Below are 21,814 nucleotides of genomic sequence, written 5' to 3'. Positions count from 1 at the left end.
CCTATTTCCCAGGGATGTCTGGAGAGCTGTGCACACCAGTCCAACCTCTCACCACGTGCAGGATCACCTCAAAACCAGGAATTTCTGTAGCTTGACCAGATCACTCTCTCACACACAGCAACTGAGAGGGTCAGAATCCTTTCTATCCCCTGCTCCCTGTGGGGATGTGTGGCAGGATGACAGGCAATCTGCAGGGGCTCCTTGGGGAGCTGTTTTCCTCTCGAACAGCATGTGAGGGAGGGGGGGTGTGTGCGCCAGGAGATAATTGTCATTTGTATTTGTAAGTACAAAAGCATCAAATTACCATTAACAATAATTAAAATTTGATTCTAAAACATCCATGACAACACTGGTAAGTAATTTTAGTCCCCGAAAATAAGTTATTCGAGTAACAGCGCTGCAGGGTTATAATAAAGTAATTAATACACTGGAACAGAATGTAGCAGCTCTTAGCATTACACAATTTATGGCAGCCATAAAAAATAAAGTTAAAACATAAGCAACCCAAAGAGGCAGTGAGAGGAATTACAAAATGCAATAACTTTATCCATCAAATGCCAGCAAAAAAAACGAGCTTTATGAGGCCACGTTGTGACTCAGTGGCATTACTCATGTGAGTAATGTCTTGCTAATGCGTAGGAAAAATGAAAATACCATGAGTTATGGCCCAGTGGTGGATGAATCCTGGCTACTTCTGGGAGTAGATATTTACCAGCGAGCCAAGGTGAGGCTGTGAACTACTCCTAACACACAATGTTATGGAACACAAGGATTTTTGAGGCTCAACACAAGGATTTTTGAGGCTCAACACTGTCGCTGTTGTACCCAGAACAAAGTGAAGTAGCGCACACACCAGTGAAGCAGCAAAAGGGATTTATTATTGTAAAAATGCCTTTATATATGGCAAGAACCAAATAGTGATTGGACAGTGGTCACCCACCCCCCGGGGTGATGGGCTGAAGTCCTACAACACTCAATTCCAAACACACTCTGTTCTTAGACCAAAACAGATCAGGAAAAACAGCAGGTGTTCTGACCTTGTCTTATTGTTTCTCATACTTCACATGAGAAAAAGGGATTTCTCAGGAGAGGCCCTGTGCAGCCACACAACACAAGGATTCTTGAGGCCCAACACAAGTGTTTTTGAGGCTCAAGACAGGGATTTTTGAGGCTCAACACAAGGATTTTTGGGGCTCAACACCACAATTTTTGAGGTCAAACATGAGGATTTTTGAGGCTCTACACATGGATTTTTGAGGCCCAACACAAGGATTCTTGAGGCTCAACACAAGAATTTTTGGGCCTCAACACAAGGACTTTTGAGGCCAAACACAGGGACTTCTGGAGCCCAACAAAAGGATTTTTGAGGCTCTACACAAGGATTTTTGAGAGCCAACAGAAGGATTTTTGGGGCCCAAAATGAGGATTTTTGGGGCCCAAAAGAAGGAGTTTTGGGGCTCAACAGAAGGAGTTTTGGGGCTCAAAATGAGGATTTTTGAGGCCCAACACAAGGATTTTTGAGGCCCAACACACACAAGGATTTTTGAGGCCCAACAGAAGGATTTTTGAGGCCCAACACAAGGACTTTTGAGGCTCAACACAAGAATTTTTGGGGCCCAACAGGAGGATTTTTGAGGCCCAACCCAAGGATTCTTGAGGCTCACAAAAGCATAGCTTACTCTTCAGTCAGGAGGTAGGGGTCGAGGCCGGGGACGGGCGGCGTGGGCGAGCCCATCTTGCTGAGGGCGGCGATGTGCTCGAAGGTGATGTCGGTCTGGGTGGCCACATCCACCAGCTGCGGCTCGTGGGCCGCGAAGGCCTTGGCGCGCGGGGCTCTGCGCAGCACCTGCACCACGATGGGCTCCTTGGCGGTTTTGAACGCCTCCACCGCCTGCTCGTGGGTGGCTTTGGATAAATCCTTGCCATTGACCTGCGTGGAGAAAGACAGAAAAGCCGTGAGGGACCCAGGCTCAGCTTCCAGCCCGAGGTATGAGCTGCCAGTGCCAGTGATGCCTGATGGTTTTTGGTTTTTCTCTTTATACCCTTTTTTATACCCTTTCAATACATTTTTACACCCTTTTCCTTTCCTTGCACCTTTAACTCCCTGTACCTTAGCCCTACATGTCTCTAACCCCTGTACTCTGATATTTAGCCAAGTTCAGAGTTCTCTGGGGAGGACAAAACATCCCTACTATCTCAGAACTAAAGGTTCCAACCTTGGACAAAGCCTCCTCTCTGGAACATGAGTTTTTCAAACTAGACTGTGGCCTCTTTTGGGGAGGGATAACTAGAATATGGGGACAATTACTTCATTTGTTAAGTTTCTCACTGAGGGATTTTAGGTAGATATGCTAATTAGTGAGGTCCATAAAATTGTATACATGTTATACACACTGTGCTCCTCGGCGTGATTCCACCTTTGACAAGGGTGCACCTGGGATCCTATTAAAAACAAGGTAATACCCTTTTCCCCTACACTACTGTGTCTGCTTTTTATTTTTATCAGCTTTAAAGCATCACCAGGAACGATTCCTGCCATCTTGTGAACCTCTCATTCCCCCTTTTGTTACAGTAAATTTACAAATCCTCTGCCCTGCTTTTTGACGGATTCTGCTGTGCTTGCTCTTTGAGGTGAAGTACAAACCAGCACCCCATTTGTTTCTTGCAGATTAGAAATCCCTCAGCCCTTGTTCAAACACAACAAGTTATTGATTCTCCCGAACTTTTTCTTGTTTTTGTTTGCTTTTTAGACTCTTCATCTTTTTGCTGAACAAACCCAAAACTACAAAACTGTGTGTTTGTGTCTGATAAACAATTTTTCAGATGAAACATGATGGTGGTACTCAGTCATGGCAATAAAAAACTCCATTTTAGAGAAGTGGATAGAAATAACACAAGACATGCCAGGCCATGGAACTGGGGGGCTGAGAAGAGAATTTACACACTGCACTAAGAACACACTGTAATTCCATGTTTAGTCACATTAAAGTAATTGGGGCACCTGAATGAGAACATTACTCACATTACTCAGCTCAGTAACTGAATTTAGTCCATACTTAACATATTGCCCAGGGCAAAAATCTGGGTGATATAAAGAGGGTTAACTGGAGTGCAGAATAGATTGAAAAGGCTGAATTCCTGCTGAACTACCTTGTGCACATAACACTTTTTCTGCTGTCACCTTGGGTTTATCTTAGAGAGGTGATGACACCAGGATTTTTGTGAAGCCAGCTGAGAGGGGAAGGTGTTAGCATGACATTTACATTACACAAACACTTGCACTGCACACGATTGCTCCCAGTAATGCACAGCGTGTAAAGTTTGGCTGGGTCAAATTAAATATCATTAACTCGCCCAATTGAGCAGATCACTTTAAAAGAGTTTGTACAGCTGTAAAATTAAGTTCAGCGTAATGTTTTCTCTGGGAAAAAAGAAATGCTGATTATGGTTTGAGTTTTATTATTTGTTGCAAATTAAATGTTGCACATTTTACTGTGTGCATCCTATTTTTTTCTTTTGGTACAGCTGAAAACAAACAATCAAAAGAAAAGACTCTAAATTGCAGTGTGTAGAGTTTTTCAGAAATATGCTCAGAATAACTCTTGAGCAGGAAACTATTCATGTGAGATCCTTTGTCCATCTTTATAGTAAAACCTGATAAAACCCTGCAAAGGACAGATTTCCAGTTCATTCCCAAATACTGCAATGAACCTGCATTATAGACAGTTTAGTACAGGCCTGCATTTCTGGTTTAGGTCCTTTAGGACACTTTTATTTCTGCAAACCCATGGGCTGGCATCCTCTCTGTGCTCTCCTATGTAATTGTTACATAAATAATCATAACTTCAAGGACAGGTTGATGTCATGCAGGGAGCTGGACTGTGTCATAAATTGTTACTACAGGAATTATTTCCAAGCAGTTTCCTGACTATGTTGTCTGCAAGCTGATAATGCCATGAAAACAAAAGTGCTGCACAGCCAGGAAGAAGGACATGGGACCAGATTGTATAACTGGGGTGATGAGCATGCTAAATTTTAATCTAAACCCCCTCCTGCTGTAGAGAGACCTCATGTAGAAAAGGTTTGTGACTTTCTGGCATTCAGCTTTCAGCTGAGAAATCGGTAACTCTACAAGCAGAACTATGTTTGATGTGTACACAATTTTAAATCATGGATTTGAGAAGTTGGCAATGATTATAGTGAAATTAAAGCGTAAGTCACTGTACTGCTGTTATTATGGGTTTCTCAACCCCCTTCAAAGATATGGTTGGGGATTTTGTCTTTAAAAGTTAGTATTTCTGTGAACTGTGGCAGCACCCACAGCATATTAGGCAAACAATTCTCTGGACAGTAGATGTTCACATGATGAATGGTTTTGGGGTCAGTCTGTGGATCCCTTACAAGAGACTGATTCCTAAACCCCAACTGACTGGAATCCTTTTAGCTCTGCAGGTTCCTGTTCTGATCAGCAGCCTTGGCCAGTTTGGATGCTGATCTATGAGACATGGTCAGAACTGCACTAACAAATAATGAAAGAATATGCAGTAATGCAAAAACATGCTTTAAAGTGATTTACAGCAGGGAATTACATTGTCTGAATCTGATTCCTAAAAAACCTGCAGTAATTGCCATAATATGTGGTAAATACTAAGCAGTGAATAGTTTGTAATTACTTTTTTTTTTTAGTATTTCCTATCTCAGCACACCAATAATATCACTTTCCATTAAAGGGAAATGAGGATGGAAGTGCTAAATATTTGGATAATAAAAAGCATTAATTCCCAGGTCTGCTTATGCATAACAGAGATAAATTGCCTTCTGGTCTAGAAAAAAAAAAGCAGGTATTTGTAGTTTATTTTTAGTTGCACAAAATAATGCAGAAGAGAAGTAGACTGGGATGATCTCAATGGCCTGATTTTTGGTGTCTCTGCAGAGTTAGTACTCATGGCTAATCCTGAGTCTAGTGAATAGGTGATACTAACAGGGTTAGCTTCTATCTGGAAAATTTGTCACAATCAACAAATAACTATTCCCAGTGCTTAAAAGCCAATAAATACATCTGTACAGCTTTGCTGTGTTAAAATGAAAAAAAGGGGGGCTTTATATGCATAGATTTTATTCCTAATGCTGCTGAATTGTGCTCAGCAGTTTTTTCTTTATAAACAGTCACATCTGAAATAACACAGAAATAAAAAACCCAAGCCCATGAACACTTCAGAGACTGCCAAAACCGACAAATATGCAAAATTTCTTAGGAACATGCCGTGTGACAGAGACAATGGGATCTTTCATGGCACAAAAGATGGATAAATTAACTTGTCTGAAAGGGTGAAATGCTTAGCTTTTGGACCTTCTTAGCATTGGAAATAGACTGAATATGGAGAAAGCTGTAGATAAAGTGCATTGAGTGGAGTTAAACTGGGCTGAATGGACTTGGATGATATTTGTGGTGCAGCCAGATAGTGGGTTTAGCCACTGCATGAGGCAGGACAGAAATAGTCTGAATTAAGAACAGTAAATAAGGAAGGGATGCTTGATTTTTTTTTTTTTTAACAGAAACTATGCAATGATTATGAAATAGAATGGCACCTATAGTATTTTATTTTATAGTTTGGACTGTATGCTATATTCTTCTGCACTAAAGTAGGCTGAAGAGAGCTCTAAGAAATCTATAGAGGCAGCAAGAAATATACAGATAAAAATGCCATCATCCTGCCTGGGAGGTCTGTGACTCCTGGAAATTTTAATACTTGCAAGGAAAATCAAATAATCACTTGAGTTTGATTTGATGCTCACTGGAGTCAAGGGGTGTCTTGCTTTTGCAATGCCTCAGTTCAGGCTCTGACTGAGAGAGGACATTAACAGCAAAGCAGGAAGTTATGGAGCTGAGTGTGCCATCAGCATTCCATGGCCAAACTGAGATAATGGGAAGGAAAAATGCTGCCATGGTCAATTCAGGTAGAAGTGATGTATATTTGTAATGGAGAAAAAGAGAGATGATGCAGGAAGGCAGAAGAGGGGAGGCCATGGAGCAATTCCAAATGGGTGATCCCAGCAAATAGATGGAAAGGATGTCTTAAACCCTAACATTGATCATGGAACTCTCACTAATTCCTATTTCCAAGAAGTAAATTATCAGAAAAATAAACAGGAATCAATGGAAAGAAGGAAAGAAAAAAAACCCCAGTATGCTATATCTGGCCCTGAATGGAAGCAGCAGAACTTCACTGAGGAACCCTAAACATCAGGTGGAATTGCAGAGGAACATCCCATGGCAGCTTAGGAGGTGTGAGTGCAACAAATACGATGTGGGTATAGTTTGAGATCAGACTTCTCAGAGCCATGAAAAAGGCTGGAAAGGTTTGGGTGCTACCTTGGAGATAAAAGAGTAAAAACAGGCAGTAGGATCCTGGGGGTGTAATATTGGTAAGACCCAAGTGCCTCCGTTTTCAAATCTCTCTCAATTGGCAGCTACATATTAAGTAGAAAGACAAATAAAATAAAAATAAAATAAATAATAAATCAGGGATGACTTGTGATCAGTGATGTTCTCCTCAACAAGGAGAAAAGGAAAAAAAAACCCAGAAAAAATCCTGATTTCTCTTTAGGCTTGTGAAGAATTTGCTCAACCTCCCTAGGACATGGCTTTCCATGTAATTTTCCAGTGCTGCAACTGTGTAAGGTATTGGATATACAATAGCTTCTCTCTGCTGGAGCTGTGGAAGGCATTTGGCATCTCTCCTGTTGAAACCTCCTTCCTCTATTAATTCTGGATATGTCACAGTGAAATACCTTTTGCAAGGACAGATTTTCTCACGTTTTTATACTTTACATACGTGTTTTTACTTTAACAATTCTTCTACTGAGAGGTTTGGGATCCTCCAGCCATTCCTGAGCCAAGTGCCACTGTTTAGATGCTAATTTGCTGAGGTCAGAATTGGCACAGGGTCCAGAGGCTGGAGCTTTCCAGCCTTCACACTGTGAGGACAAGGCTGGACCTCCTAAGCAAGGCAAGGCGAGTTTGCAGCCAAGACTGGGGTGACAGAATTGTTCTCTGTTACTAGAAAACACATTCTTATTTTTGTTTGAGGTATGAGGCAGGATAGTACAGGGTTGTGCTACTACATAAATGTCATTTTATCAATAACTGCTGTTTAATGATGTCGTTACTGAAGGGTTGAGAAAGCCAGAAAATCCTTGTGCAGAACAGTTATAATTATTTTGTGCTTTATTTTTGCTGCAATAGTGTATAACACTGTTTTCTGGGTGTTAGTAGTACACAGCAGAAACCAGAAGGGTTTCAGTAAAAATTTTTTTCCCCATCAATTTAGACTGATTTTTGTGGGTTTAATGCCATGAGTGATAAACATTTGTATGCATTGTACAGCTTGTTGGCTCTTCTATGCCTCACAAATGTCACAGAGAAAAAAAAACTTTTTTGCCTAAGAATGAGTAAGCAGCTTTTCTTTGTAGAAATTCATGCAAATCCTTGGGAAGTGCACTATAAAAATGCTAGTTCTGTTAGACTACAGACGTCTGTGCTCCATTTAAAATGCTCTTTATGGTCTGATTCACTTCTTTAGCAAGTTCTTAAAGAGTCTGCATACTAAAAAAAAGCAGCACAACTTTAAAGATTTTTATAGAAGCAAGAGCAGCAAAAAGCCCATTTTATAACCTCCCTTTTCCTCAGGAATTGGAGAAAAAAAGGTTCAAAATATAGGTTAATTCTTCTTGCAGCTCCATCTAATCCCTCTTTTATTTCCCTCATATGTACAGTCTCCCTCTTTTTCAAAAACCCAGAATTATATTGTTTAGTAATAGACTGTTTCCATGTGTGTGCATTTCCCTTTGCCTTGTGAGCCATCCATGACAAAACAGTTCAGACCAAGGAAAAATTCTTTCACTTAAGAGCACAGAATACATTTGTTCTCCGAACTGTTAACTTGCAAATGGAAAATCTTGGGAGAAAGACCCTGGAAATAAAGGAATTTTGATTTTGCTGGTAATTAGCACATTTACGTACGAACAAGGCAGTGCCAGGGCTGTCTGTAGCATACTAAGATGCTGCTGGTTGGGTTCTCAGGCTCTGCTCCTGTGGATCACAACTCAAAATAAAACCACAGGGAATTGAATTGTTTGCCTCAATGAAAATACATTTAGGGCAGTGCTGGGGCTTCTGAGACTTCTGGACTTTCACTAAAAGCAAAGATCACTCAGAGCCCTTTTTTTTTTCTTAAATCTGCATTAATCATGTTAAATTACTTTATATCAGGACAGAAATGCTTTTCCATATATATATATATATATATTTAGAGTGATCTTTTTGTTCACAGCTTAATAACCCAGGTCCATCTAAAACACAGCCAGAAGTTTACAGGCCTCCCCTTTTAATGCCTCTTTCTGCCATTTCTGCAGTGTGACCCAGAGGGGGCCAATCAATGGGATCTCTGAGTGAGGTACAAATGAGCCATAAATAATCATGAATTACTAATGACTGGGATTCAGCAAGTGTAATTACCCGTTTTCTCACATCCTCTGCTTTGTCCACCTCCAGCACTGCACCTCCAGCGTGGCTCCTTGGGAAATGCCCTTGGCCCTTCTCACATGTGCTTCTTCCCAAGAGGCAAAACCTCTGTCTGTGTGCTCATGTAGTACAGTAAATTACAGATTTTTATGAATGACGACTTTAGAAAAAGCTGTGTGTTCTATATTGATGTTTAAAATAACACACAATGAGACTAAACAGCATGAAAAAGATTAATCTCTTTAGCTGAGGGTGCAATGTTACATGGATTCAACTGAATCTGAGTTGTGTAAGAAACCAATTCTTGTACAGAATCAGACCAAAAGTTCCTGCAGAGCAGCACCTTTCTCCCACAGAAAAAGGGAATGGTTAAGACTAAAACTTGGAGGGAGCTTTCCCCTGTTATGGCCTTCCAGCACCTACAGGTTGGTAAAGCAGTATTTAATACCATACTCCAGTTAAAATCAGTGGTACAAGTTTCTGATGTACAGACCAGGGCTTCAGATCATACTGATGTCATATCAGGCTATGCAAACACACAGCAAAAGCCAGTGCTGCCTCTGGAGAGCTGCTCCAAGCAAAGAGACAAAAGGAATCTTGCACAGAAGATGAAACACAGACAAGTGAATGATCTGCCTGAGGTCACACAAGAGCACAGCACCACTGAAACCTCACATCCCATCTCCCAGGCACTGTGTTTAAGATCATTCCAATTCCCAGCATCCCATTTTTACACTGTTCATTGTTTGGAGTTTTTAAGTCCATCTTCCCACTCCCTACATTCTTCCACAAATGCTCAGTAATGCAGGACAGGGAAAAGGCAATTTTGGACAGCTCTGAAGATAAGCTGTGTTAAAGAGAGTTATTGAAGCTGGTTGCAAGGAAAGATGGAAAGAACACCCTGTGCTGCTCTGTAGGAACCCAGGGACAGATCCCAGGGGGTTTGTCAGTGAGAGGCCCTGCTGCTTCAGGAGCTTTGTCACCTTGGACCTTCCACAAGCAGAGCTGAAGTGGCTGAAGAAAGCAAACCTCAGAAGGGGCTGTGTAAGCAGGAGTTCCATCACCACCTCCCTCCTCCCTTCCAGCCCATGCTGCCACCACCATGAGTTCCCATATTGATAAAAACACCTTTCTTTCCTTTGATTTTGGCTAAAACTGATATCAGTTACACAGATTCATCAGGTCAGATACAAGAGCTTCTGCTGCACTCTGAAGCACCTCTGCCAAATTTAAAAATTCTTATCAGCTGTGATCTTCCAGCATATGAATGATTGCTTTCTCTACAATGATGCTCAGTTTTCACTTTGAAGTTGCAAAACCCCCTCTCATTGCACTTCTGTTTGTAGTTTTTGTTATTAATTGGGGTAATTTTGATATATTGGTGCCCAGTTCCTATGCCAGTGGACAACATGTCCAGTCACCTCCCTGTCCTTATCCAGGATTATCCCTATATGGACACAAGGAAGAAAACACTGCCATGATTCTGTTCATTTGTCTTTTAGGCGGTGGCATCTTGCCTTTTGCCTAAAAATATTCCATGTTAATAGCAAGATTTTCTTCAACTGTCACTGCTTAAAGTAGTGAGTATTATAAAATTTAATGTTTATGTACATTTCATAGTATTTACTCTGCCCCTCTCCTGTCAAATCCCTGACTTGCTACCAAGTTGTGGAAGGCCACTTGGATCTGCTCCCATTTACCCACCAAATCTCTGCAAGGACCAATCCCAGTGTTCATGTAATGGTAGAGTTGTCCTGTCCCAGTGAAAATGAAGCCTGACCTTTTGTTCCATTCTTAATGAACACAACAAAACACATTTATTAAATCTGCACTTTTTCATTACTCCATATGTTTCCTTTTTTTCCCAGCCCATGTCTGACATGTGACAGTAAAGCACAGAGTGATTGTCCCCAGTGCCTTCTCCCTTGTGACTTCTTGCCACCTGCTTCATAGCATTAAACAGATGTATAAGTGTAAAGCATCACAAAACTCCTCCCTTCAATCATTTTTCATTTAAAAAAAAAACCTAATGAATCCATGCTATGGCTAAGCATTTATCTGCCCGACGTAAAGACGAAAGGCACTGTAGATTTTAGGAAGATCAGGAAGCAGTAAGACATTTCATGTGCAGAGTAGGTAAAATTATTTATATCACAGGTGACCATTAAGCATTTGCTTTTTTTCATATCACATCTTGTTTATGTTCCTTTAGCGGCCAAAATATTCCTCCAACTTTACAATAAAGAGTATCTTCCAAAGAAATCCTAACAGAGGCATTGCATTATTCATCATCAAGCGAAGAGGAAAATTTCAATTGCCAGTTTCTGGTAAATGTCTAATTAGGAAAGGGGACTTGTGAGCCACAGACAGGCGCCACGATCATTAAAGGGCAGTTTTCTGAAGATTATGAGTCTCCAGTCTGTCAAGCAGAGTTTTTCTACAGCTGAACTCATTCTGCAGTAGAAAACCCTGTCTAGAACAAAGCCCCTGGAATTAACATCTTGTTTAAGCAAATACATGCCTACTTTGAAGTAAGTGTGATAGGTTCACAACTGTTATTGAGGTCAAGTTTAATGGTAGTGAAGTGACAGAATGGAACTTCAGCACTAGTTTTAATTTCAGCTGCAGCACAGGCTGTACATACAGAGCACTTGAAGCCATACACTGTATTTCAAGTACAGCAGTTCCCTATAATTGGCATCACCACTTTGGTCTTAACATGGAAAACTACTGAAATGTAGAGCAACTAATTCTCTGGCTGCCCAATTAAATTTGAGGGTGTGAAAAGCATATGTACAGAGGCAATTATTTCTGTTTTCCAAATCTTACAGGTTTGATTAGATTTTTTTTTTTTTTTTAGCTGAATGTTTATTTTGGCAAGCTTCACTTTGGCCCTGCTTTAGGATAACATCATTGCTCAGAAGGTTTAAGTCTAGTTAGACTGTTTCCTTGAATTAGGCTTTCTTACTGATGGATTACTTTAGTCTCATTTTCTCAAGTCTGAATGTGTGAATGGAATTCTGATGGCAAAGGGGGAACTGCACTGGTGATTAGCTCAGTGCAGTGGGTTTGTGTGGGAGTTCTGCTGGACAGCAGTCCCTGCAAGCAATGCCACTGGAAGCTGCCAATGGAAAACAGTGTTGGCTTGTTCCTTATCACTGCTGACCTCTCATTAGCAGAGAGTTCACATCTGACCGTGGTGCTTATATAACCTTGGCCACAGAGCATCTCAGTCTGGTTTCAAAGACAAATCCAGCTTGTCCACTCTTGTTTTCTACCAACACTGCCATTTTTCCATGTCTCAGGGACGTGCCAGGCCAGGAGCATGTGAGTGAGGCTTTCAAGTTTCCGACACGCTGGAAGTTCATGGCAACAGCTGTTTATTTATATATGAACTTTAGTATTCGTGAGAGGTGCCAGCTCAACAATCACGGAGCAGAATCTTCTGACCTCGGCTCAGCTCAACCAAGGGCAGTGGCAACATGAGCTTGTTTCCTGCTAGCCTGTCCTTATCCTGGAGGGACAGCCTGGAGGAAGGGTCTGGGCTCACTTATCTCAGAGTTTCTCAGCTGGAAGTGCCAGTTTTGATGGGCTGTTTTCATGGTATCTTCCCACTGTGAGCATTTTGTTATCTTAAATCTCAGGGAAGAGTTTTAAGCATTGCTCGTGCAGTTTAGAGTCATCTGTCATTTAAAATTCTATGCTGATATCCTTGTTCTTCCAGTGGAAGGTGTCCCTGCCCATGGCAGTGAGGTTGGAATTACAAGATCTTTAAGGTCCCTTCCAACCCAAACCATTCTGTGATGCTGGGAGGATTCCATAAAACACTGGGTCCATTTAGGGACTGCTTTCACTGTGTGTTTACCTCCCAAACTGTGTGCAATGTGTGCTTAGTGTGAAACAGGTACTGAGAAAGGTTATTAAATTGCAGGCTTAAACTCTTTTTTACTTTTTTTTGCAAACTCAAAAGCTCTGCCTCAGATGACTCATTCTTCTGTAAGTTTCTTTCAATGGAGTTTATTTTTTGGTCCCCCAGGAAACTTCATACAAAGGGAAAAGCCCTTATTTCTGTTATTGTTTATGTAGGAGTTGATGATATTGAGAAAAGCACACTGGAAACCTGGAGTAAAACACCCTCCCAAATTTCTGGTTTTCTTTCTTCCCTCTTCTCCCTCCATTTCCACAACTTTTAATATCTTTCTACGAAGATTTCCATTTAACCACACACCCAAAAGTCTAATAGCATATAATTGCTTCATTTCAAATGCTGTTTTCAACCAGGAGGTAAACCTTGGGATATACCTAAGATGGGACATGCATCCCATTGCTGTCACACTCATCAGTGGTGACACTGCTCTGGTGACAGAAAACTCCAAGCTGCCACAGCCCCCTTTGTATTTGTACCACAAAGCATTGATATGCACAGCTACAACAGGCCCTAATGACGAGGTGTCTTAATTTGGTTTTTATGATGTGATTAAAGGTACAATAAGGTAAGTGCTCAACAAGAGGGAAGGCCATTGTTCTGCATCATTAAGCTCACAGCAGCCCAAAAAGAAATTGTAGGCAATGTGCCAAAGCCCTTAATGAAGAGGATCTCTTTGAATTATCTATGGATGAGGAAGGGATAAAGCCTGAGCCCTGGTATATTTGATCCTCTTTGTGCTCACTGTTACCAGGACTTACGGAGCCAGCCGTACCGGACCTTCTGGAATTGTAATTTATTGAAGCATTAATTTCCCAGCCACACTAAAGCTCTTGGCCTAATAGAGAAAGTGCAGTTATGTACTATTATTAATTCCTTCAAGTGTTTTCTGAATTCCTACATCCTGGAGTCATGAACTTTTAAAAAATAAGGCTAAGGGGATTTATTTGTAACAACGCTCAAAATTCCCTAAAACCAAGTTATGCAAATTCTGTCTAACTCAGACTTCTTAAAAAGCAATGACTTTTTATCACATGATATTAGGGTTACATGGATGTCACAAAATAAAAGCACTTTTTCTACTGCTGGCAGATTTTAGAACATTTTCTACTGCTGGCAGATTTTAAAACTTTTATCTTCTATTTTCTGTAATTTTAAATGACAGTGATCCTTCATCTCCCTCACCATTAAATTTTAAGTGATTGCTCTTGTGCATAGGTTACATGAGGACGTATTTTTATAGTTGCAGTGACATATAATTATCTGGATGTGTTCCATAAGCTGTAGAATTCCCTCCCTTCCTATCTTGCGAAATAGAGAAATCAAAGTAGTCCTCTGTTAAAATAATTTTGCACAGTTATTTATATTCTAGAATAATCAGGGATTATAGTCTTAAATAATTCAGCTTTTACTATGCTAGAAATCCTAGTTTTGCAGGATTACATGCACCTTTCACTTCTGTGGAAACTAAGGGTATTCCAACAGTGTTTCCCAGAAGACTTCCCTACTTAATGAGGAGCACTGGGCACTCACACATTGCTGAATCCTGCAGCACTTTGCAGGTTGATTCCTAAATCCAAACTCCTGCCAGGGATCTGCACCTGCAGCCAGCACTGGATAGCTCAGTCATCTCAGATATCAGCAGGAACTGTTCCTGGGACTGATTTAAGGACATGTATTTAAAGAATGTTGTTCTGCATCTGTTGGGAGATGTCAGTAAGTTGCAAAGGGTTCTCTGCCACCTTCTCTTCACAATAAAAATTGAGCAAGCTTCCCGAGCAATCACAACATTCATGAGTCTGGTGCTCTCAGTCTGTCCTGGTTGTTGCACTCCTGAAAGTGACTCCCTGATAGTCCCCAAACCCAGACTGCACAAAACCTTGGCAGGATAAGGAACTCCCCACAGGCACTGCTGGATCTGAGTGGAACATTCACACACACCATACCTGGCCCCAGGTGTGCTGCTGCAGGCAGATGCAACCAGCATCTGGTTCTCAGTTCAGAATGCTGCCTGAAAAATCTGATTACCTCCCTCTAAAATTCTTCCCCACATCACATGCACAGCAGCTTAGCAAGTGGAAGAGTGCTGGTATAAATAGAAATGACAGTCAACATGTCTTTCTATTTGCTCCCACAGGTTTTTTTTTTTCATTCCGCCAAGCGTCAGCGTCCTTTGGGTGAGCGAGCGAGAATTAGATCACAACTACGTGGTTAAAATTTAATCACTTCCCCACTAGCATAACATACAGACCACATCTTTTATTCACTTTGTTGTCAGTGACATCAGTATCTGGGATCAACTGCAGGTGGGAAGGCAGCAGGACATGGGATTGCTGAGCAATTCCCTCTGCCGGCAGCACGGAGCAGCGCTGGGAATGTCACCCGGCAATTGTCACTTATCCTAAACCACCTCAGGAATGGTAAGGGGGGGAAAAGTACAGCCTGAAGGATCTGGGTAGTGTCTGTCCATCCAAAATCTTTGTACAGACAACCACTTCACCTTTTTTCAGTGTTAACTGTGAGTGTATATGCCTGTGAGTGTTTCCAAAGAGATCTGCAGGAATACATCCTGAAACACCTGGGCACCACTTTGCAGGGTTCCATCCCGCTGCCTCAGTCCAAATTATATTGTAGATGTGGCAGAGTAAGAAGAAACAGGAAATAAGATCTTTGTAATAGAGACTGATGTGTTAATACATTCACAGAAAACTTCTCAGACGCTTCATACGAGTAATTTGGTATCTAAAGATCTGTAGGGCAGTAGATTTAATCTGCTGTCAAATCTGTTTGTTATCTGGTATTTTTACACACCAAGGTGCAAAAGGTACAACACCTAGATACAAACTCACAGTGACAGGCACAGACCAGACTGAGCCCCAGTGAATGCACTGCACAGAAACAAGTGGCTGTAGATACTTCTAAACATGTACAAAACCTTCCTTGTGCATCTTTCCTAACTTGTGTAAGGAGTGTGTGATTAAGTCATGATCCTTGACAAGAAATTTTACCTAATATATGCTGGAGAAATAAACACAGTCTTATCTTGTGATGAAAGTTTTGTAAAAAGTTTGATGTATAATACAGCTACATTTAAATATCTGATGTTCTGCACATGTGAATGGGAAGGTACAGCCTAAAAACATAACCATTATCACACAAATTTCAAACAAGGCACACCCCCTTTCCTTTCCAGTTCCTAGAATTCCAGCTTCCCTGTCCTTAACACTGATCACAAGCCTAAAAGAGAACATTTGCTTTTTAGAAACGAAATCTAATTCTTTACCTGACAAACTTCATACAGTAACTTGTACTGCTCTTCTGGCTTCTGCAGAGTGCACAAACTGCATCCCATGTTTAAATTAAAGTGGCAGAAAGGATCTTCCTTATTCCCCCGAGCAGCCAGAGCGATGTCTGCAGGCAGCACACATCCAGGTACAGCTGGGACCCGCAGGTGAGGCGGCTGGATGGTGGTACAGCAGTGGGAACCGCGGAGCTCTGCCCGTCCCCGGCAGCTCTGCACTCCCAGCTCCCTCCCTCTGCCTCTCCCGGCGCCCAGGCACAGCTATATACCGCCACTCATGCATATTAATCAGCTCTCATTGACTATTCATAGCAGACAGTGATACACAAGCTATAATTGCCAGCTATGACAGCTGAAATTTCTCTAATTAACAGGCAAGTGCTTCAGTCGCAGGCATAATAAAGGACACTAACAATTTTGTAAACCATTTTGTAGCAATTACAAATAAACACGACTGCGTTTTACTACGGTCCCTCAGGATAATTCTTCCCACATTTCAGCAGGCTGGAAGCAGGGTTTAAATGTAAGGCACAATGGAATTAATGTCGTGGTACAGAACTCAGCCATGGTGAAGTTGAATATGCTCAGTAGCGTTTATTTCCCTCCCGGACTGTGGTGCTATTTGAGAGGCTCAGTTTTACAGCAGGAGCTGACGGAACTGGGGATTTAACAAGCACAGCAGAGAAAGGCATCTCTGTCCCTGAAAGCCTCCACAGCCTTAGGACCTGGCTATAAAGCAAAGAAGATCTATGTGTGTATGTGAATTTAGCAAAAAAAAAAAAAAAAACAACAAAAAAAGAGTGTCTTGTGTTAATACAGATTACCTTTAGATTAATATGTAGTCCAAGTGAAAAATGGCCATTTATGCCACTGACTCTTATTGTGTATTTGAGTGGTGTAAATGTCAGGTTCACATATTATTTGCGATATTAAAAATATAAACTTTATGAGATTATAAAAATATGCACAATAAAATCAGCATGGCATTTATGACTACTCAGTATTTGAGTGCGTAGATGTGCATTAAACCTGCACCACAGATGTAAAGGATAAGACAGCAGTGAACTGCCCAATGAGCTAGAAAAGTACTCGTAACTCATCGGCTTTATGGATATTTTCCAGTCTGTGGGAAGCACTTCCTTGTGTTAGGAGTGTGGATTGACCGTAATTTTCCCAGTTGTTTAAGCATTCAGAAGGGGTGCATTTTTATAACCTCACTGCAATCATTCTGCTATAAAGAAGAGAAGGTGACAGAGCAGCCAGGAAAGGAGCCCAAGGGTGCCATTCTCATGGGCATGGCATGGACAGCCTGGATGGATCCTGTGCTCTGCTTATCTAACTGGTTTTGACTGTTTGCCCAGTGAGTTTCTGTGGGTCACAAACAATGGAAGTGTTGTGCAAGGACCATCTTTTCTGTCCGAACTCTGTACACAGCTGCTTGCTGTGGGTATCCTGTGGGATACTCAGCTCTTGCTACAATGGCACTGAGTCACAGTTTGCATTGAAATGTTTGGTTACTGCAATGCAGGTTGTACTTTAGTACAACTTCAGTCAATAGAGACTGATGAGTTCTTTGAGGTTTTATTTTGGTAGCAAAATTTGCCTGCCTACAGAAAGAATCAAGTAACAGAAAGAAAGCAGAGATTGTTTCATTGGTGACCAGCGACAGGACAAGGGACAATGGGCACAAATTGAAACACAGGAAGTTCTATCTGAATTTGAGAAAAAAATTCTTTATTGTGACGGTGGCAAAGCCCTAGAACAGCTGTCCAGAGATATTGTGGAGTCTCCTCCTCTGGGGTTATTCAAAACCCACCTGGACATCATCCTGTACAACCTGGTCTGGATGGCCCTGCCATGGTAGGGGGGTTGGACTGGATGCTCTCCAGAGGTCCTTCCAACCCCATCTGTGATTGAAATCCCTGCCAAACACCCAAAAGCAAGTAGGAACTTTATCCCTGAGCTGTGACTGTGGTGTTTCCCTGTTGAGAGAACTGCTGCCATGGTGATAGAAGTTGCAAGGCTGGAGCAAGGCAGAGGAAGCCTGGATCTTACTGCTGCCCTCGAGGAACGATTCAGGCTATCCCTGCTCACATATGCCACTCACATACTGTGGCTTTTCCAAAGCTGGTTTATAGCCAGTGGCTGTGGATCCTGAACAACTGGAAAATTCTTGCATGAGGGAACTAGTGCTCCCTAAAAGCAGAAAAAGATGATGATGATAAGTGAATTAAATAAAAAACCCCCAGACTCTATGGAAATTGTAAAAAAGTTTATGGCTTTGATTAGATAATTTTTTGGTTATATAATTTGATTATGCAACTTAAGGTAAAGGTTCCAAAAATGTTGTCCGTGATTTTGGTTTTCTTTTTAAACGCAATCAAGTTTCTTCTCAAATACTAGATGCTATTTAAATAAATGTTAGTGTTCTGTTCAGGTGGCTGAGGTCAGTCAGGAATTTTTTTTTTTTTAGGAATAGCACGCAGCTGGATCTGCTTAGAAACAAACCAGAAACATGCAGGATATTTAATTCCCAGTTTCAACGGAAATGCACCTATTTGTTATCTCCCTATAGCAACGCGGTAGACAGCAAGAGATAATGTTTCATCTGATTCAGAGAGATAATCCCTAAGTCGGGCCAGGAGAATAAACCCAGCAGAAGATTTGTTTTGATGTGTGAGTGGAGGGTCCCATAAATGTGATGTTTGGGATTCTCCAGCTGACTCAGCCCCAGTGTGGTGCTGAGCAGCAAAGAGCTGCTCCTGGTAAATGAGCTGCTCCTGGAACCAGGCCAGTGCCCCTGTCGTTGGAGATGTTTCCATTATTGAAATGTAACTCCTATCTCCCTATACATATCATAGGCAAAAATGGCAGCACTTCCTCAGGTCAATATAGATCAGTTTTTACAGTACTTTGCCAAACTTTAAACATTTGGGCTGTAAACTTGTGTTCTGGGCATTGTCCAGTGCTGATTTCTGCCTTTTTTGGTACCCTTGAGCTGAAGTTTCAGTCATTTCCAAAAGTAAGATTACAGGAAAAAAACCCAGGTTGTTTATCCATGTTCTGAAATTCTGGGTATGTTTTCTTTGAGAGGGTTTTAGTACTAATGTAATTTGAAATAAGAATTTGAAGTCTGGCACTGGGATGGTTTGCGTTGTCCCTGTGAAATCTGCTAAATTTGGTCAACTCCTATGCTGTTGCAATTTGTGTGTTCTCAGCACAAAGTTGGTACAAGTTTCCACTGTAATTCCTTTAAATGAGTGTAGTGAGTGATGCCAGAAGGTCTGAGGAGGCCAGCTCTGATTGCCAGTGACTCTGTGAGGTGGGAGGATGGATGTCAAGAACAAAGGGATGCTCTCCATGCTCCTCACTGCTGGACCCATTTGGGCAGGGAGAGCCACACAAGCTGCTGGATGGGCTGGATGTTAATTGTGTGACCACACTTGTTTTATAACATATTTACCAAGGAAGGCTGGTGCCTTACAGGACCTCTCATCAACACCTGCTGTACCTGGGGCAGGTAAAGCAGCTTCCCTTGGCGTGCCCAGCTCAGACAGCTCGGGATGGGATCTGTCATCTGTGCTAACAACATGTCATGTGTGGTCTCGCCAGGGCCACAGATAATGAGCTTAACCAAATGTACGGCAGTGGAGGGTTTATATCACGTGTAATGGGAATGTTCGAGTGGTCCCAGCTGAATCTGAGCAATCCAGCCTGAATGGGAAGTCAGCGAGCCAGCTGACTGGGAACAATAGGAAGTAGCCTTTGAATACACAAGGTGCCAGCAAGAGCTTTCATTAGCATTTATCTAGATTACTCACTCCCTGACTGCCTGCGTGTGACCACGGCTGCAAAATCCCCGTCACCGCAATACCTGGCTCAGACTGTCAGACATTTGCTTTTGTGTCCAAAAGCTAATTCCCAGGGAACAGAAGAAGGTGGGAAGCAGCCAGACTGCATGGGCCACCACAGAGGGGAGGGTGCTGCTCTCGTCCCTGGGAAGCTGGAGGTCCTGGACAGACAAGGAGGGAATGCTGCCACAGACCACAGGCTGGTTTTATTTTTTCTATGCGTCTTAGTTTCCATTTGCAATCCCTCAGCTCGCAATTACAAACCTAATATAAATTTTGCTGTTTAAGTGTTTGATTTATTCCCTGATTTAGCCTGCCAGGTGCTGGCAGGTAAGGGGAATCCACAGGAGACTGATGCACTTCAGGTGTCCTGCCTGTCTGCACGGGATGGTGAATCAGAATAAAGAGGGAAATGAAGCACTCATGAGGGACCTGCACCCTGGAGGGGATCATTATTAGGGAACTCAAAGGCTAAAAAGCACTCTCTGCCAGCTTTTCAAGGGTAGGGACTGGTGCTGCCAAGGCTTGGCTCTTGGACAGCAGTTCCCACCAGCAAGAATAAACTCGTGTCCTTTGTGTGAGGAGCAGATGGCACTCAGCTCCTGCACAGAGCTGGCCACACACCAAACCCAGCTCAGGCTGGGAGTTCCTATTGCTGGAGAGGCTGCCTGCGATATCAGTGATGGCTTGGCATTGTTTATTTTGTTTCTTTAAATGCAAGTTGGCTTTCCTACTGTGCAGTGACTATTTGACATTATATTTCTGTACATATACTTAGCAAGTTCTGTTTAAACAAGTGATTCCTATTTAAGCAGCGTGATTAGGGGAGCATTTGCTTAATGTATCAATACTTTAATTACTTTTCTTGTTTTCCCAAATATTTAAGACTTGGGAGAAACAAAAGCTAGGAAAAAGAACAGCTGTGACTTTATAAATAATTCTTGCTTTGGTGTGTTAAATAAACAGAGGCCATGGAACTGTACAGATTATGGTTACAGAGAGTGGTGTGAGAGAGAACTGTGTTACACAACCATACCTTAAATTTAAGTATCTGGGATTTTTCAAAGTGTGTAAAGGTGCTTTTTAATTATAACCATTGTGTTACTTTTATTAAAGCTCGAGTGCCTCTGTTGGGAATGTGTTCAGACTGAGTTCTGTTTCCCTGTGTTTATTTGAAAATGTTCAATAATACAACCCACTGATAGCTGTGAAGCGCTGGGTTCTTAATAATACATGTAATTAGCGTGGATCTAATTTAAAAATACCCTTCTGAAAAGTTCTTTGTTGAATATGTGAAAGCAAACCAGGATTTTCTATGGCACCGTGCAGGCACAATAATTAAATACATACTCTAAATATAACAGCAAAAAGATCTCAATTCTGGTGGGGTTTTTTTGCATGTGGGCATAGCAATCTGCCTATGCATTGGAAGCTTCAAGACTGAGCCAAAATATTTAAACTAAAACATACCACAAGAGAGGATGTGAAAGCAAATGTAAAACTTTGGCTTTATTCCCATCAGTTAATGCTGAAGCCTTGAGATCCTTATTTGCTCCACTTAGCATCTCTGAAAGAGTTCCAATCCTCAGAAGTAACTTAAATGAAATGATACTTGTTGTTAAACTGCTGAAGGAACTGTTCTGTCCTTGAAGCTCTTTAAAAGTCTGATATCTCTGTAATTTATGCCACTTGAGAAAGGCAGTGATGTTTCAGGAGCATCAGAGCACCATCCCTGCAAGCACTGCAGGGCCAGCAGGTACAACACCATTGTGTTAATTCAGTCTTTCATGAAGCAGAACGATGAGGTCAGAATAGGGTAAATATCTGTTTAATATGCCACTGAGACCCTGTGATGGGGAGAAGCAGGAGAGCTGACCTATGGACCAAGAAACTCCTCCTCCCCTAGGCTGCCTCTCCGGGGGTTGATTACGGCAGAGCCAAGAGGTCTTGGTCAAAGCTGAAGACAAAAGGTGATCCCTGAACCTGAGGATGTACAGGCTGGATTTACAGTGATGACACTGAGATGGAAGCAGGTCAAACAGGGTTTGAGCTGCAGAGGCCAGAGAATGAACTAATCAAGAAGGGAGTGCTCTTTCACCTAAGCATAACCAGCTCCAAAATCACCATCTGCCAGCTGCGACACTTCCAGCCTAGCAATGCCCAGCCCAGGGAAGGACCTGGAGGCAGATCACACTCCTCATCCTTTAGCTCAA

The 21,814-nt window shown here is 41.9% G+C and overlaps 1 protein-coding gene across 1 annotated transcript in view; it reads right to left on the bottom strand.

Annotated features, from left to right (window-relative positions):
* Positions 1-794: 794 nt before the first annotated feature.
* The window catches only part of PDZRN3 (PDZ domain containing ring finger 3), a 114,034-nt gene continuing 93,014 nt past the window's right edge, over positions 795-21,814 (bottom strand). Inside the window, exon 4 of the mRNA XM_085072271.1 lies at positions 795-1,930. Within this exon, the coding sequence (XP_084928397.1) occupies positions 1,676-1,930 (255 nt within the window). The 3' untranslated portion in view covers positions 795-1,675. The remainder of the gene's footprint in view (positions 1,931-21,814) is intronic.

The sequence above is a fragment of the Lichenostomus cassidix genome, chromosome 12 (assembly GCF_008360975.1).
Source record: "Lichenostomus cassidix isolate B80296 chromosome 12, HeHo_3.0, whole genome shotgun sequence".
NCBI lineage: Eukaryota > Metazoa > Chordata > Aves > Passeriformes > Meliphagidae > Lichenostomus > Lichenostomus cassidix.
Note: the sequence above shows the minus strand (reverse complement) of the source record. Positions and strands in the feature narration are given on the sequence as shown.